This window comes from Pelodiscus sinensis, chromosome 1 (genome assembly GCF_049634645.1).
Source record: "Pelodiscus sinensis isolate JC-2024 chromosome 1, ASM4963464v1, whole genome shotgun sequence".
NCBI lineage: Eukaryota > Metazoa > Chordata > Testudines > Trionychidae > Pelodiscus > Pelodiscus sinensis.
Window position 1 is genome coordinate 98,386,824 of NC_134711.1, and position 14,174 is coordinate 98,400,997.

The 14,174-nt window shown below is 41.8% G+C and overlaps 1 protein-coding gene across 5 annotated transcripts in view; it reads left to right on the forward strand.

Annotated features, from left to right (window-relative positions):
- The window catches only part of NT5DC3 (5'-nucleotidase domain containing 3), a 47,962-nt gene that overhangs the window by 16,581 nt on the left and 17,207 nt on the right, over positions 1-14,174 (forward strand). For all 5 annotated transcript variants that reach the window (XM_075938894.1, XM_075938899.1, XM_075938904.1 and 2 more), the window contains 3 exons: positions 7,103-7,287; positions 8,904-8,978; positions 11,878-11,933. In XM_075938894.1, the coding sequence (XP_075795009.1) occupies positions 7,120-7,287; positions 8,904-8,978; positions 11,878-11,933 (299 nt within the window). In that variant the 5' untranslated portion in view covers positions 7,103-7,119. The remainder of the gene's footprint in view (positions 1-7,102; positions 7,288-8,903; positions 8,979-11,877; positions 11,934-14,174) is intronic.

A 14,174-nucleotide genomic window follows, 5' to 3' on the forward strand; every position in this document is an offset into this window, starting at 1 on the left:
TTGGGTGGAAGTTGGGGAGCTGCCCGGGGGAGTGCACCAGTCATTGAACTCTGCAGCTGCCTTCACTGACGAGCTCTCTCTGGTACTGCGCACACTGTCCCCACGTGTCTCCAGAGACGCTGCCCAGAGCTTCCAAGGATGATGTGCAGTGTAAGGGCCCACGAATGCAAACACCAAAGCGACACGTCTCTCTGCCCTTGGTAACAGCTGTTCAGGAGCACCAGTTCTGTTCCGCTTCCTAGGAGAGGAGACTGAGGATAAGGGATGCTGTTCCCCCTGCACTATCAACATACACAGTTTGGCAGGGAGATGCCCTCTCCCATGATGCCCCTGCAGTCTCCTCCCATGTTGTTGTGGCCACAGACAAATCTGCTGCTGCTGCATGTGGCTGCATTTGAGAAATGCTGACTTACAGTACGTCTACTTGGTAATAAAAAACATGTGGCACAGGGCTGAGGTTGCAGGACAATGAAACTGGAGCGTGGATATAAGCCTGGGCTCTCATCTCTTGTGGAGTCTCAGAGACTGGGCCCCAATATCTACACTGCAATTGTATAGTCCTGCAAGCACTAGCCATGGTTGTGCTATGTTTGTTTTTTTAAATTGTAGTATAGATCTATCCTTAGCCTCTCTGTGCCTCAGTTCTCTATCTGTAAAATGGGGATAATACTCTTCCACAGAATGTGTGTGTGAGGTAGGGAAATACTTTAAAGACTATGGAGTCCATTGAGATCTACTGATGAGAAGACATGGGTAAGAGTTCTGAATTTACTTACCTGGCTAAGTTGCTAGTTGAGAGTTTAAAGATCAAATGACCTCAATCACTTAGGTATATCTTCATTATATAAAAAAGCATGTTTTCAGAAGCATCTTTCAATTATAAACAGTTGGTAGTGGCCAGTGTTCCCTTTAATTTTTTCCATCCATGTGCATAATAAATTTTATGTGCACGGAGGCATGCACAGATGTACACCATCAGTAGAAACACTTGTTGCTGGCTGTGGGTGCTCTGCTAATCAGCTGGACGGCGTATGAATCTGCCCTGAGTGGCTGCCCAAGTGCTCAGCTTAGAGGGAACACCCGTAATGACTGAAAGTTGTTACTGTCTCATGGTTATTTGGCCTATGTGACATTATTTTGGTGGGCTCAGTCCATTTCCCTCCATGCACATTATCATTGGGGTGGGGGTCGGAGAAGCAGTACTGAAGCGCATGTCTGCAGCTTCATTAGATAGACAAAGGACTGAAGGGAGTCTAGTAACCGAACTAGTGTAACCCACATGCTTACTGGGCGTGGTTCAGGGTCCCAGCTAGTGGTACTTTACCTCTGAAAAGTCTAAGGCCGAAGGGGGGAGGAGGGGCTTTTTTGGTTTGAGGGCCACTGACCCACAGAAAAATCAGCTGGGGGTCACACAAGTGAGAAGCAAAAAAACCCAAACAAACCCTCACTGAGGTGGCACGTGACTGAGAAGGAGAAAGACACTCCACACATTTCCCCTCACACCCCAGAGTCTAGGGCTGCCCAGCTTAGATTTTGTGTGTTTTAGCCCTGTGGCAGGGCAGCAGCAGACATATGTTGGGAAACTAACACAGCGAGGCACAGGCTATCCAATAAGTTTCTGGACTGCATTGGAGACAACTTTCTGTTTCAGAAGGTTGAAAAAGCTACCAGAGGAGAAGCTGTTCTGGATTTGGTTTTAACAAATAGGGAGGAACTAGTTGAGAACTTGAAAGTGGAAGACAGTATAGGGGACAGTGATCACGAAATAATAGAGTTCATGATCTTAAGGAAAGGTAGAAGGGAGACCAGCACAATTGAGGTAATGGATTTCAGGAAGGCAGATTTTGATAAGCTCAGAGAACTTGTAGGTAAGGTCCCATGGGAAGCAAGACTGAAGGGAAAAACAACTGAGGAGAGTTGGAAGTATTTCAAAGGGACGTTGTTAAGGGCCCAAAAGCAAACAATTCCGCTGTGTAAGAAAGATAGAAAATATGGCAAAAGACCAGCTTGGCTTAACAAGGAGATCTTGCATGATCTCAAAATAAAAAAGGAGTCATATAAAAAATGGAAACTAGGACAACTAACAAAGGATGAATATAAGCAAGCAACACGGGAATGCAGCGGCAAGATTAGAAAGGCAAAGGCACAAAATGAGATCAAACTAGCTACAGGCATAAAGGGAAACAAGAAGACCTTTTATAAATACATTAAAAGCAAGAGGAAGACCAAGGACAGGGTAGGCCCACTGCTTAGTGAGGAGGGAGAAGCAGTAACAGGAAACTTGGAAATGGCGGAGATGCTCAATGACTTCTTTGTTTCGGTCTTCACCGAGAAGTCTGGAAGAGTGCCTAAAGTAGTGAATACAAGCAGAGAGAGGGTAAGTTTAGAAGATAGGATACACAAAGAACAAGTTAAAAATCACTTAGGAAAGTTAGATGTCAGCAAGTCACCAGGTCCTGATGAAATGCATCCCAGGATACTCAAGGAGCTGATAGAGGAGGTATCTGAGCCTTTAGCTATGATCTTTGAAAAATCATGGCAGACAGGGGAGATTCCAGAAGACTGGAAAAGGGCAAATATTGTGCCCATCTATAAAAAGGGGAATAAGAACAACCCAAGGAACTACAGACCGGTCAGTTTAACGTCTGTCCCAGGGAAGATAATGGAGCAGGTAATTAAGGAAATCATATGCAAACACTTGGAAGGTAATAAAGTGATAGGGAATAGCCAGCATGGGTTTATGAAGAACAAGTCATGCCAAACTAATCTGATAGCTTTCTTTGATAAGATAACGAGCCTTGTGGATAAGGGAGAAGCGGTGGATGTCATATACCTAGACTTTAGTAAGGCATTTGATACGGTCTCGCATGATATTCTTATTGATAAACTAGGCAAATATAACTTAGATAGGGCCACGATAAGGTGGGTGCATAATTGGCTGGATAACCGTAGTCAGAGAGTTGTTGTTAACGGTTCTAAATCCTGCTGGAAAGGGATAGCAAGTGGAGTTCCTCAAGGGTCTGTTTTGGGACCCGTACTGTTCAATATCTTCATCAATGATGTAGATATTGGGATAGAGAGTACGCTTATTAAGTTTGCAGATGATACCAAACTGGGTGGGGTTGCAACTTCTTTGGAGGATAGGGACATAATTCAAAATGACCTTAGAAAGTTAGAGAAATGGTCAGAGGTAAATAGGATGAGGTTTAATAAAGAGAAATGCAAAGTGCTCCACTTAGGAAGGAACAATCAGTTCCATACATACAAGATGGGAAGCGACTGTCTAGGAAGGAGCATGGCGGAAAGGGATCTAGGGGTCATAGTGGACCACAAGTTGAATATGAGTCAACAGTGTGATGCTGTTGCAAAAAAAGCAAATATGATTCTAGGTTGTATCAACAGGTGTGTTGTAAGCAAAACTCGTGAAGTCATTCTGCCGCTCTACTCTGCACTAGTTAGGCCTCAGCTGGAGTACTGTGTCCAGTTCTGGGCGCCACATTTCAAGAAAGATGTGGAGAAATTGGAAAGGGTACAGAGAAGAGCGACAAGAATGATTAAAGGTTTAGAGAACATGACCTATGAAGCCAGGCTTCATGAACTGGGCTTGTTTAGTTTGGAAAAAAGAAGATTAAGGGGGGACATGATAGCGGTTTTCAAATATCTAAAAGGGTGTCACAAAGAGGAAGGCGAAAATTTGTTCCTCTTGGCTTCTGAGGACAGGACAAGGAGTAATGGGTTTAAAGTGCAGCAGGGGAGGTTTAGATTGGACATTAGGAAAAAATTCCTAACTGTCAGGGTGGTCAAATATTGGAATAAATTGCCAAGGGAGGTGGTGGAATCTCCCTCTCTGGAGATATTTAAGAACAGGTTAGATAGACATCTGTCAGGGATGGTGTAGACGGAGCTTGATCCTGCCTTGAGGGCGGGGGGCTGGACTCGATGACCTCTTGAGGTCCCTTCCAGTCCTATTATTCTATGGTTCTATGATTCTATGACTGGAGCACCAGTGCTGGCTCCCTAATGCTGGCAGGAGGGGGACTCTGAGCCTCAGGGGCTAGATCCAGGCAAGCCCAGGGCTACATCTGCCCCCTGGGCCTGAGGTTGCCCATCTCTGCTATAGAGCAAACTCTTTCTGAGAGCCAGCTGGTTTTTAGCTCCACCTGTAGAGGCTCATACACTAAGACTAAGCTCAGGAGGTCCCTAGTGTAATGCAGGCATACTGAGATAAAAGATGTAGGAAAGCTTGCCCTGGGCTGCCTATGGTATAATTCTAGATACTACTTTAGTCTCTTCAATGTATCATTGCAGGCACTTTTGCCATGTGAGAGAGAGTTCAAAGGATAATACAATTTTTTTGTGGGGAGAGGGGAAAATGTAGAGGTCATGCAAACATACCTTCCACAGTTCTGGATCTTTTCTCTCTGCTCCTTGGCACTCTGTATCCATATTGTTTGCAAACACCACCCAAAATATTTTTAGAGGCAGTGTCTCTCAGTGCTGCTGAGGAGGTGTGTCCTACCTTAGGGAAAGATGGTCTGTAGGAATATAGAAGCAGAGGGAAAGTATTTTCAGGATCATTTGGGAATTCAGATTGTTCTAGGCTATCTGACATTTAGTTTTTATTTCACTGTTAAGTCAGGACCAATTAGTCATCTTACATGAAGTCATTTTGGATTAAGAAATACGTGGCTTATGGTATATGCTAGCCAGAGAAAGTAGTCAATACCTGTTTTCAGAACTTGTTTATAAGAGTGCTGTTTACAGCTTTCTGCAGCCATGAATTATCTATAAAATAAATTCTGAGCAAAAATATTGAGGAAAATCAGAAATAACTGGCGTGTTGCATACATTGTTGCTGAAAGAAAGCAAGGTGTTTCGCACCCTGGAGCTGGAAAATTGGGGATTAATGGCACAATCAGTATTTTACTTTGCTGTTATTTGGGAAGAATAACTATATTTGTCTGAGCTGGAATTAAATGGTGCAAGTATTCTGGTAAGAGGGAAAAAATACACAGTCATTTCTGAAGCCTAATACAGAGTTTCAGACTAGACAATTACTTGTGGTGGTTTATCTATTCCCCACTTAAGTAACCCTGTTTGATTTTATGCTGGTGGCTTTTTTTTTTCACTTCTATTTCTTCACATACGTAATGTGCTTAAAAGTTGAAATGGTTAATGCACAGCCTACGAACTCATTACTAATAATAGTAATACAAAGGAGAGGATACTGGTGGTAAAAGCAAAATGAAAACAGATTTATGGAGGTATCAGTAATGTATGTATTGTGTATGAAACGTACTCACGATACTCTGTCAAGTATCATGACATTTTTTTTCCTTCAAAAGTAGTAGCAGACGTGTGTGTTAATATTATGGGTAGCCAGACCATCTTAATAAAATTATAGACAACATTTTTCTTTGTTCCAGGTTGAGATTTAATATAAGAATGTCCATACTGGGTCAGACCTAAGGTTTGTCTAGCCCAGTATCTTGTCCTCTGATAAAGGCCTGTGCCTGATGCTTCAGAGGGAATGAACAGAACATGGCAATTATCAAGTGGTCCATTCTCTGTTTTCCAGTCCCAGCTGGAGCTAGTTATACTGTTGGCCTTGACAACATTCCCTGGCAATGAATTTCACAGTTTGACTGTGTGTTTTAAGACCTACTTATGTTTGTTTTAAACTTGCTGCCTGTCAATTTCACTGTACTTTTGTGCCATGGACTTCTGTTATTTAACCCTTCCTTCGCTTTCTCTTTACAAATCATTTTATAGACCTCTATCTTATCCCACCTGTGTCATTTTTAAAGATGAACAATCCCAATCTCTTTAATCTATCTTAATCTGAAGTTGCTTCATATCTCTAATCATTTTTGTTGTCTTTTTCGATACCTTTTCAAATTCTAATATATATCTTTTTCAGATGGGTCTATCAGAACTGCGCACAAGTATTCAAGATGCCATGGGTTTATGTAGTGACATTATGATAGTTAGTTTCTGTTAATTATCTCTTTCCTAATTGTTGCTAACGTTCTCTTTATCTTTTTTGACTATTGCCACACATTAGAAGATGGTTTTTAGAGAACTATTCCTGTTTACTCAAAGATCTTTCTTGAAATAACATCAGATTTAGACCCTATCCTTTTGTACTTATTGGATTATTTTTTCAATGTGCATGACTTTGCATTTACCAGCATTTAATTCCATCTGTCATTTGTGATCCATTAACCCTCAGATTCTTTTTAGCAGTACTGACACATAACCAATTCTCCATTTTGCATTTGGTATTTTTCTTAAGTGAAGTATTTTTGCACTTTCCTTTGTTGACCTTCATCTTGTTGAATTCAAACTATTTCTCCCTTTTGTTAAGATCACTTTGAATTTGTTTTTTAAAGTATTTTAACACCTCCCTGCTTGGTGTCATCTGTAAATTTTATAAACATGCTCTTCACTCCATTATTCAAATAATTAATGAAAATATTGAATAGTACCAGACCCAGAACAGATACCATCAGACACTACTATGTCTGCCCTCCTGGTTTAATAGGAAAGAATTGATGATTACTTTTGAATATAAGAATGGTCATATTGGATCAGACCAAAGGTCCATCTAGCACAATATCCTGTCTTCTGACAGTGACCAATGCCAAATGTCCCAGAGGGAGTGAACAGAATGTAATCATCAAATGATTCCTCTCCTGTTGTCCATTTCCAGCCCCTGACAAACAGGCTAGGAATACCATTCCTATCCATTCTGGTTAAGTATTGATGGACCTAACCTTCATGAATTTATTTAGTTCGTTCTTGAACCCTGTTAAAGTCCTTGTCTTCACAACATCCTTTGGCAAGGAGTTCTACAGGTCATTCAACTGCAACCGTTTGATAGTAATTTCATCTATACCGCATTTCTCTAATTTGTCACGTGGAACTGTCAGAATCCTTATTAAGATTAAGATGTCACATTTGCTTCTTGCCCCCATCCACTGGGTCAGTAACCATGTCATTACAAATTAAATAATTATAAATGTCAAAGTATAGGGTTTGATTTTTATGCTTGGTATAAGGCTAGAAGAATGCTCACTCAGTGTTTGTTTTTTTTCTTCAGAGTTGGTTCCTTCAATTATGAATAACTTGCTGAATCCGGATGCTATTTTTTCCAACAATGAAATGAGTCTGTCAGATATTGAAATCTATGGCTTTGATTATGACTACACATTGGTTTTTTATTCCAAACATCTGCATACTTTGATCTATAATGCTGCCCGGGATCTTCTCATTAATGAGCATCGGGTAAGATGAATGAAATAACAGTATGCCTCTTTATCTGTAGGAATGCTATGAGCAACTTCTAGTTGATAGAAGCTTAACTCCCTTTTGGTAACATCTTGTGCAGCAGTTGCTTACAGACCACAAAGTTCCTGATTCAGTGCAGCTTTAGTATTGTGTAGAATGCAGACAGTCTAGGAATGGGGAGGAAGACACTCTTTGTTTCTGTCTGTCAGCTAGGAGAGACATCTTCTGATCTGAAGATTCTTAGTTGGCTGTATTTTAAGCAGAAGTCACTTAAAGTACTCTTACAAATTCAATTAATAATTTCCATTTGGAATATTTTACAACCCCTAATGCAGACTGAATGGAAATTGTATCGAGTGTTTCCAATCTGTATTTCAGTCTGAAGATTAACAGCTATATATAAATATCTATAAATATCTCTGGACTAACAGACAAAGTTAAAACTTTCCATAAACACACAACGTAGAGCCCCTAAAATTCTGTAAGATTTTTTTTGTGGAAACTTTTGTGGAAACTTTTGCAGATTAAGTTAGCAAATCATATTAGAGATCATTTTTTTGGCCATAGAAACGAACATATTGCAGTAGCAATGGGATTGCATGTTTGTAGAATCTTCTCTGCTACAGTGTTCCACATGGCAGGAGAATCAAAATGTGTTACATATTATAACCACAATACCAGTTGAAGCTTGAAATTGGAAACTAGTTCCCTATGGGTAGCATTAGTCACTTACAATATGATGTAATGCTTGAAGCCACCTGTTGAGAGATATGGTTTCCCATAGGACTATATCTTTTCAACCCAAGGGAAAACCAATCTCTCCAGTATCTCTCTAGCTGTAGTGACCTTATCCTGCAGCTGAAGCTTTTTAGGCAACAGAGGCAAGATCATCCTCTCTTCATCAATGTAAAAGATGGCTTATTTTTGCCACTAACACATATCCTGGCTAGGATAAATAAAAATAGAAAATCCTGATGTAGGCAGCATAGAATCTAGAAATTATATTTAAAAGTAAAAATTCAATGAATAGCGATTACCCCGGATTAATTAATGAAAAATTAAGTTTTGATGAATTCAAATTGGATTTGATTTATATATTAACGATCTTCACAAGATATGGAATCTTGGAATCGGGCCACATGTCTTGAGTGTCTTCATCTCTTATGTTTCAAATCAAACTTTTGTTTTGATGCATTGGCCTGTTGCTGCATAACAAAACCCTAGGTGTGGGCACTTTGTTAATCAGCGCTCTGACAGCTGAATCTCTTCTGAGTGGCTGCACCAGTGCCCAAAGAGCACTGGTCATGAATACTTAGAAACGTCACAGGAGTTAGTGACTGCATGTGCATCCACTCTGCAAATGGGGCCACTTTTCCTTACATGCCTAACTTTAGCCACTCATGTTTGAAGATTTGAGACTTAGATTTTTTTCCAGGTGTTCTTCCCAATTCTTGTATCTGAGTTGGAGAGACTTTCAAATGTACATCACCAGCATACTGAAGGGCATACGTCAGTGAATATTAAAAGTCTACATGTGAAGCAAAGCTTTTTCAAATTAGAAAAACAAATCTTGGGTTTGTAAATTTAAATTAACCCTTACTTTTTATTTTTAGTATCCTGCAGAAATAAGGAAGTATGATTATGATCCCAATTTTGCAATAAGAGGACTTCATTATGATGTGCATCGGGTAGGTATAAATGATGTGGTGAGTTATATGGTACTGAATACATAGGTTCTGAAAATAAATATTGCATTCTACAAACATCATCAAAGGTTTATGCTGACATGTAGGCATTTTGTGGTCCTCCCCTCCCCCATGTTTTAAAGACCAGTTTTGTCAAAGCTTTTCCAACAAATCATGTTGGAAGAGAATAAATACAATGCCAGTATTATTAGGGAAAGTTATTTAGTAGAATCTTAGACTATTAGAACTAGAAAGAACCTTGGGAAGTCAAACACTTCTCCTAACCCCTGCACTTCCCTCCCAACTGTGCTACCAGTGTGCCTACCACACTGCCTCCCTGCCTGTACCACCCAACCCCTTAGGCCAATGGCTCCTCATGCCTCACCCAGAGATTTCCACCACAGACCGCCACATACTGCTCAATGCCCCTCACAACCCTCCACAGCTGCCCAGCACCTCATTCCTGAGGGCATTCAGCACCAGAAATTCTTGCATGATATTTTAACATTGTGTACATTTTATTTGTCAATAAATAAATGTGGAGGCTCCAGCATGGCAGTGGCAAACATGAGCCACTGGCGGCATGGAGGTGGGACATTATACTACAGTGCTCCCCTTTCCTCCCCTGCTAGGATAGGGACTTGGCAGTGAGGTACCTCTGTGTGCATGTCAGAAGGCCACAGGGAAGTGCTTTAGATGATGGCTGGGGTATCAGCCATGATCCAAAATTTGAATGACAAAAAAGAAATGGCTCATACCAATGACTAAGTCCAGCCCTCAGCCTGCCCTGCTCACTTCCCAAATAGCCTTTGCCTAAGCCTGAAAAGCATAAGAAAAGGAATTCTGTTCAGGTACCAGGCTTTTTTTGTCCTTGATTGACACACCTGGTTGCCCCAGACAGCTCAGTGGGATTGTACTGGGTGTCACTCCGCGCACAGTTTCAATGATGCCTTAACCTTGGGGCTGGAGCCATAAGCCAACCAAAGCCTCATTTGAGCAGCAGTGGCTCTCTCCCTTTTTAAAGGTAGTTTTAAAGATTTTTTGGGGGTATGGGGAGGCAAGGAAAAATGCTGCGTTTTTGAAGGGACCTTTAGAGTCCCACTCTACATTGTTTAGATCTCTCTCTCATTCATTCATTCATTCATTCATTCATTCATTCATTCATTCATATATATTCAAAATGCTGCCAGCTGGAGAGACAGACCTGGACACCCCTGGATCCACAAGGGGGGAAAAGTCTCTTTTCTCTAAATAAAAGTTTTCAGCTACTCAAGCCTTGTCATGAGCAAGTCCAACTTCTTCCCCAGATACCAAGTTGCTGACTCCCTTGCATTCTGCAGCCCTGATTGCTGTTTTTCTGGTCCAAGTATATTCCCCTGTCTCCTCCCAGCCCATCTCTACTGTGGAAGGCAGGAGAGGAAAAAGTCCAAAAGGGATCCTTGGCCTCAGGGCTTGAATATCAGAGAAGAGGAAGGCAGAGTGAAAAGGAGACTAGAGAGATTTCAGGAAGTTGCTGACAGGATAGGGCACGTGGGCAGAAGAGGGGCAGGTGCAGCGTGGAACAGCTGCTCTCCCCCAGGGGCACCAGCTTACTTCCCAAGAGGTCCTAGCATGTTCATTTGCTGCTAGCTCACTGAGCCAGACAATGAACCTCCCTGCTCTTACTTTCCTCCAGTCTGGTTCTTCCTCCCTGCCGCTCCCTCAAATCTTGTGCCCGGCGCTACTTCCTGAGCTCAATTCCTTCCTCCAGATATCTCTCCACACTCTGTTCCCAGCCTTGCCTGGCCCCAGCCTGGCTCCCTCAGCTCACTCGCATGCAATGCTCCTGGCCCTTGCTGGCCCTGTGGGGCCCTGTCCCTGCTGGAGATGGAGCAGCTCAGACTGGGTGGGTCTCACTCCACCCAGCTTTCGGCTCTCCAGCAGGGGTGTGCTGAGTAGAACTGGAGTCCTCAGCTTTGATTGTAATCCTGTGTCATTTAAAAGTTAAGTTTCTACTGCCTTTTACAAGCTTGGAATACAATTCTTTTGAGAAAGTACTCTGTTGCTCTTCACAAACCGCTGTGATGGGTTGGGTCACAGGGAACCCTTTGAGGTTGTCACTTGATGTGCTGAAGTACCACTGAGCGAGCTTGCCTGCCTGCCCTCTGGACTTAAGACTCTAAAAAAACTTGTTGCATACAACTTCCAACCCTAGCAGTAGTTCTAATTCTCTTTTCTCACAAGCTGGGAAGCCTCCCAACTTGGTGCTAATCCTTCCCTCCGTTCAGTCTGAGATGTTTCCAGCAGTCATTGTGGGTGATAAGCAGGGGTGTCCTGGCATCTGGCAGCAGCCCCTATTGTTTGGTTTCCCACCTTTATATCCCTAGTGCCAAAGGTGGGAATCCTTTGTGTTCAGTTTAAACTTTCCACACACCCATGGAAAAGTACAGCCTCTAAAATGGGTTCCAGCAACAGGTCACATGTCTTGGCAGGACCAACCGTAGTCCAGGTTTACAGGAAAAGGAAAACTACTCACAGATTGTTGTCCTGGGTACTGAGCCACTAAACTCCTTGAGTACTAATGGTCCTCTCTTAATACATCTAGATTATTAAACGGGTTTACACTTCATATTCCTAATGTGGAACAGAGGAATCATACACCCTGCACATTCAGCAGATTATAAGTTTTCTAATGACAAGATGTATTTTGCATAAAGCATCTTCCAATTATGCATATTAATGAACGTAATTCCATAAAGAATATGGGGCGCAGTGTCACAAAGACTTTGTGTCTATTTCAATTCAAATGATCCATTTCCGAGCAAGAAAGTTGTATTTGTGACAGATACAATAATTATTGCTTTTATAACTACATATTAAACTGCTTTTATGAAATGTAATTTGTCTGAATTTTTTTCCCAAGGCATTATTGATGAAGATTGATGCTTTTCACTATATTCAATTGGGAACAGTGTACAGGTAGGTTGAATTATTGCTTAGTTCATATAAAATACAGTTCTGTTTCTGAATCCAGGGAATGCTCTTCTTAAAGTACATTGAAGTGTCAGGCTAGCTGCAAAGTAGCTCAGTGTATGTTGTATAGTCTACTACTGGAAAGCATGGATACACTAGTGTGCTCATTACTAGTTGAACCAAAAGAAGTGATTCTCTAGGGAGAGCTGACTGGTCACATAGTGCTGACTCTGCACCTTGTCCCCAGCTGCTAAATTTATTGAAAGACGGCTAAAAATACACTGAATGCTTCTTCAGTATTAGCTTTCTGTGTGAGTAGTTGCAGCAGAGACATTGCAATCTCAAGTGAGGAAGGAGGCTCTCTCTATTATGATATGGGTAATTTGACAAAAAAAAAGTTAAGATTATTTTCCCAAAGTAGCACAGGGTGGAAAAAAACATGGTATTGGAATGTGAACCATCAAATATTCCTGCTTAAGGAAAAAAAAAATCTGTGAATGTTCATTCATATTTTAGCTTCAGAGCTTCTCTCTGTATGTTTGTGTCAGTTAATGAGATACTTGGTAGATAGGTTATTGTAGTACTCTTAATAGATGACTCCCTTAGAGTGGCTGAAAGGTGAAGACAGGGGTGGATCATTCCAAGTGTCTTGTTCTGTACACGTCCTGGAAGGTATGTTACTGACCTCTGTTGAGGAAGGCTACTGGGCTCGACAGCCTGTTGGTCTGACCCAGTATGCCTATTTATGGTAGAGTCTCTCAAAAATATGAGAAAATAGAAGGCGGTGTGGTGTAGGGATGTAAGTGACTAGTCGATTATCCGATAAGCAAAAGCTTATTGGCTAGTCAAGGGATTAGTCGACTAGTCACTTTTCTCTCTTTCATTCCCCTCCCCGTCCCCCCGCTGTGTCTATCAGAGGCAGCAAGGTGGGTGAGCAGGAGCCGGTGCTGAGGGGAGCCGGTGCTGAGGGGAGCTGGCTTAAAAGCTGGTCTTCTCCCTCCCCCCTCAGCACCATCTCCGTGGGGGGCAGGGTAGGCGGGGTAGTGGGTACTGGGTGTAAGCCGGGAATCAGCTCATTCCCAGTCGCATCTAGTTCCAGACACGCCTCTGCTTTTTAAATGTATTAAGAGTTGACAGGCTCTTAATACATTTAAAAGGCTAAAGTGCAATGAGGGGGGGACCCAGCATGAACTGGTACAGCTGATTCCTGGCTCATGCTGGGTTCCTCCTGCTGGCTTTTAATCCATTTCAAAGGCAGAGCTACACTGGGATTAGCTCTCAGATCAGGAGCTAACCCTGCTGGGGCTCCCTGCTTATCGACCAATCGATTAGTTGATGAAATATCCATCAACTAGTTGATTAAACTAAATTTAACATTCCCAGTGTGGTATAATATAAAGGCTTTAATGGAGTCATCCTTATACTCGAAATAGCCAATTAATGTGTGTTAGTTATCGGAGGGCCAGCAAAACCTTTTAACCACACCCTCACATGTTCAGTGTGTGTGAGAGTTATCTATTATTCCGCAGAACCTCGTAACCTATCTTGGGGTGCCTTTTATAACTGCAGCTTCCCACTGGGCGGTTGAGGAAACTCCTCCCTAGGAAGGTACATAAACAAAACCAAGGACCTTTTGTGCAATGAACTAAAGCTGGGGATTTGAGGCTCCCAAATCTATTCCAGCAATGCAGCGGGATAACAGATCTTAGTTGTAACACTTCTGTATATTAGAAAAAATACACTTGCCCAGGATCTTGCTTCATCTGGATCATGTGGTGTCTTCTAGAGAGAGAAGGAGGAGATACGTTTCTGACAGGTTTATTTTATTGCCTTTTAATTTTTTTTAAAAGGTAGTTGTATAGAACTTTCCAGAGGTTTTGACTATTGGTGTAAATGCTGATTGGATTGATTAGAGGCTAGATGAAGTGATTAAAGGTTCATTGTAATTTCATTGATCATGTAACTGTGCAGTGCATCGCCATCTCACATGCAGTTTTCATATTTATATAAATTAATACGTTTACTCAGAGTTAAACATACCCTTTGCTATCTTTGAGCCTTGTCTGCATGAGGATTTTCTGCAGTACTCATGTTGGTGTCATTCTACCAAAAGCTTATTCCCACTGTCCTGTAGCACACCAGCAGGAGCGTAGGTTAGCCATGGTGACTGTTGTACCTTACTCTGAAAACAGGGCAAAAGAAACTCTGTAAGTACACAGCTAATCTGAGAACTGTGGTGATAAAATA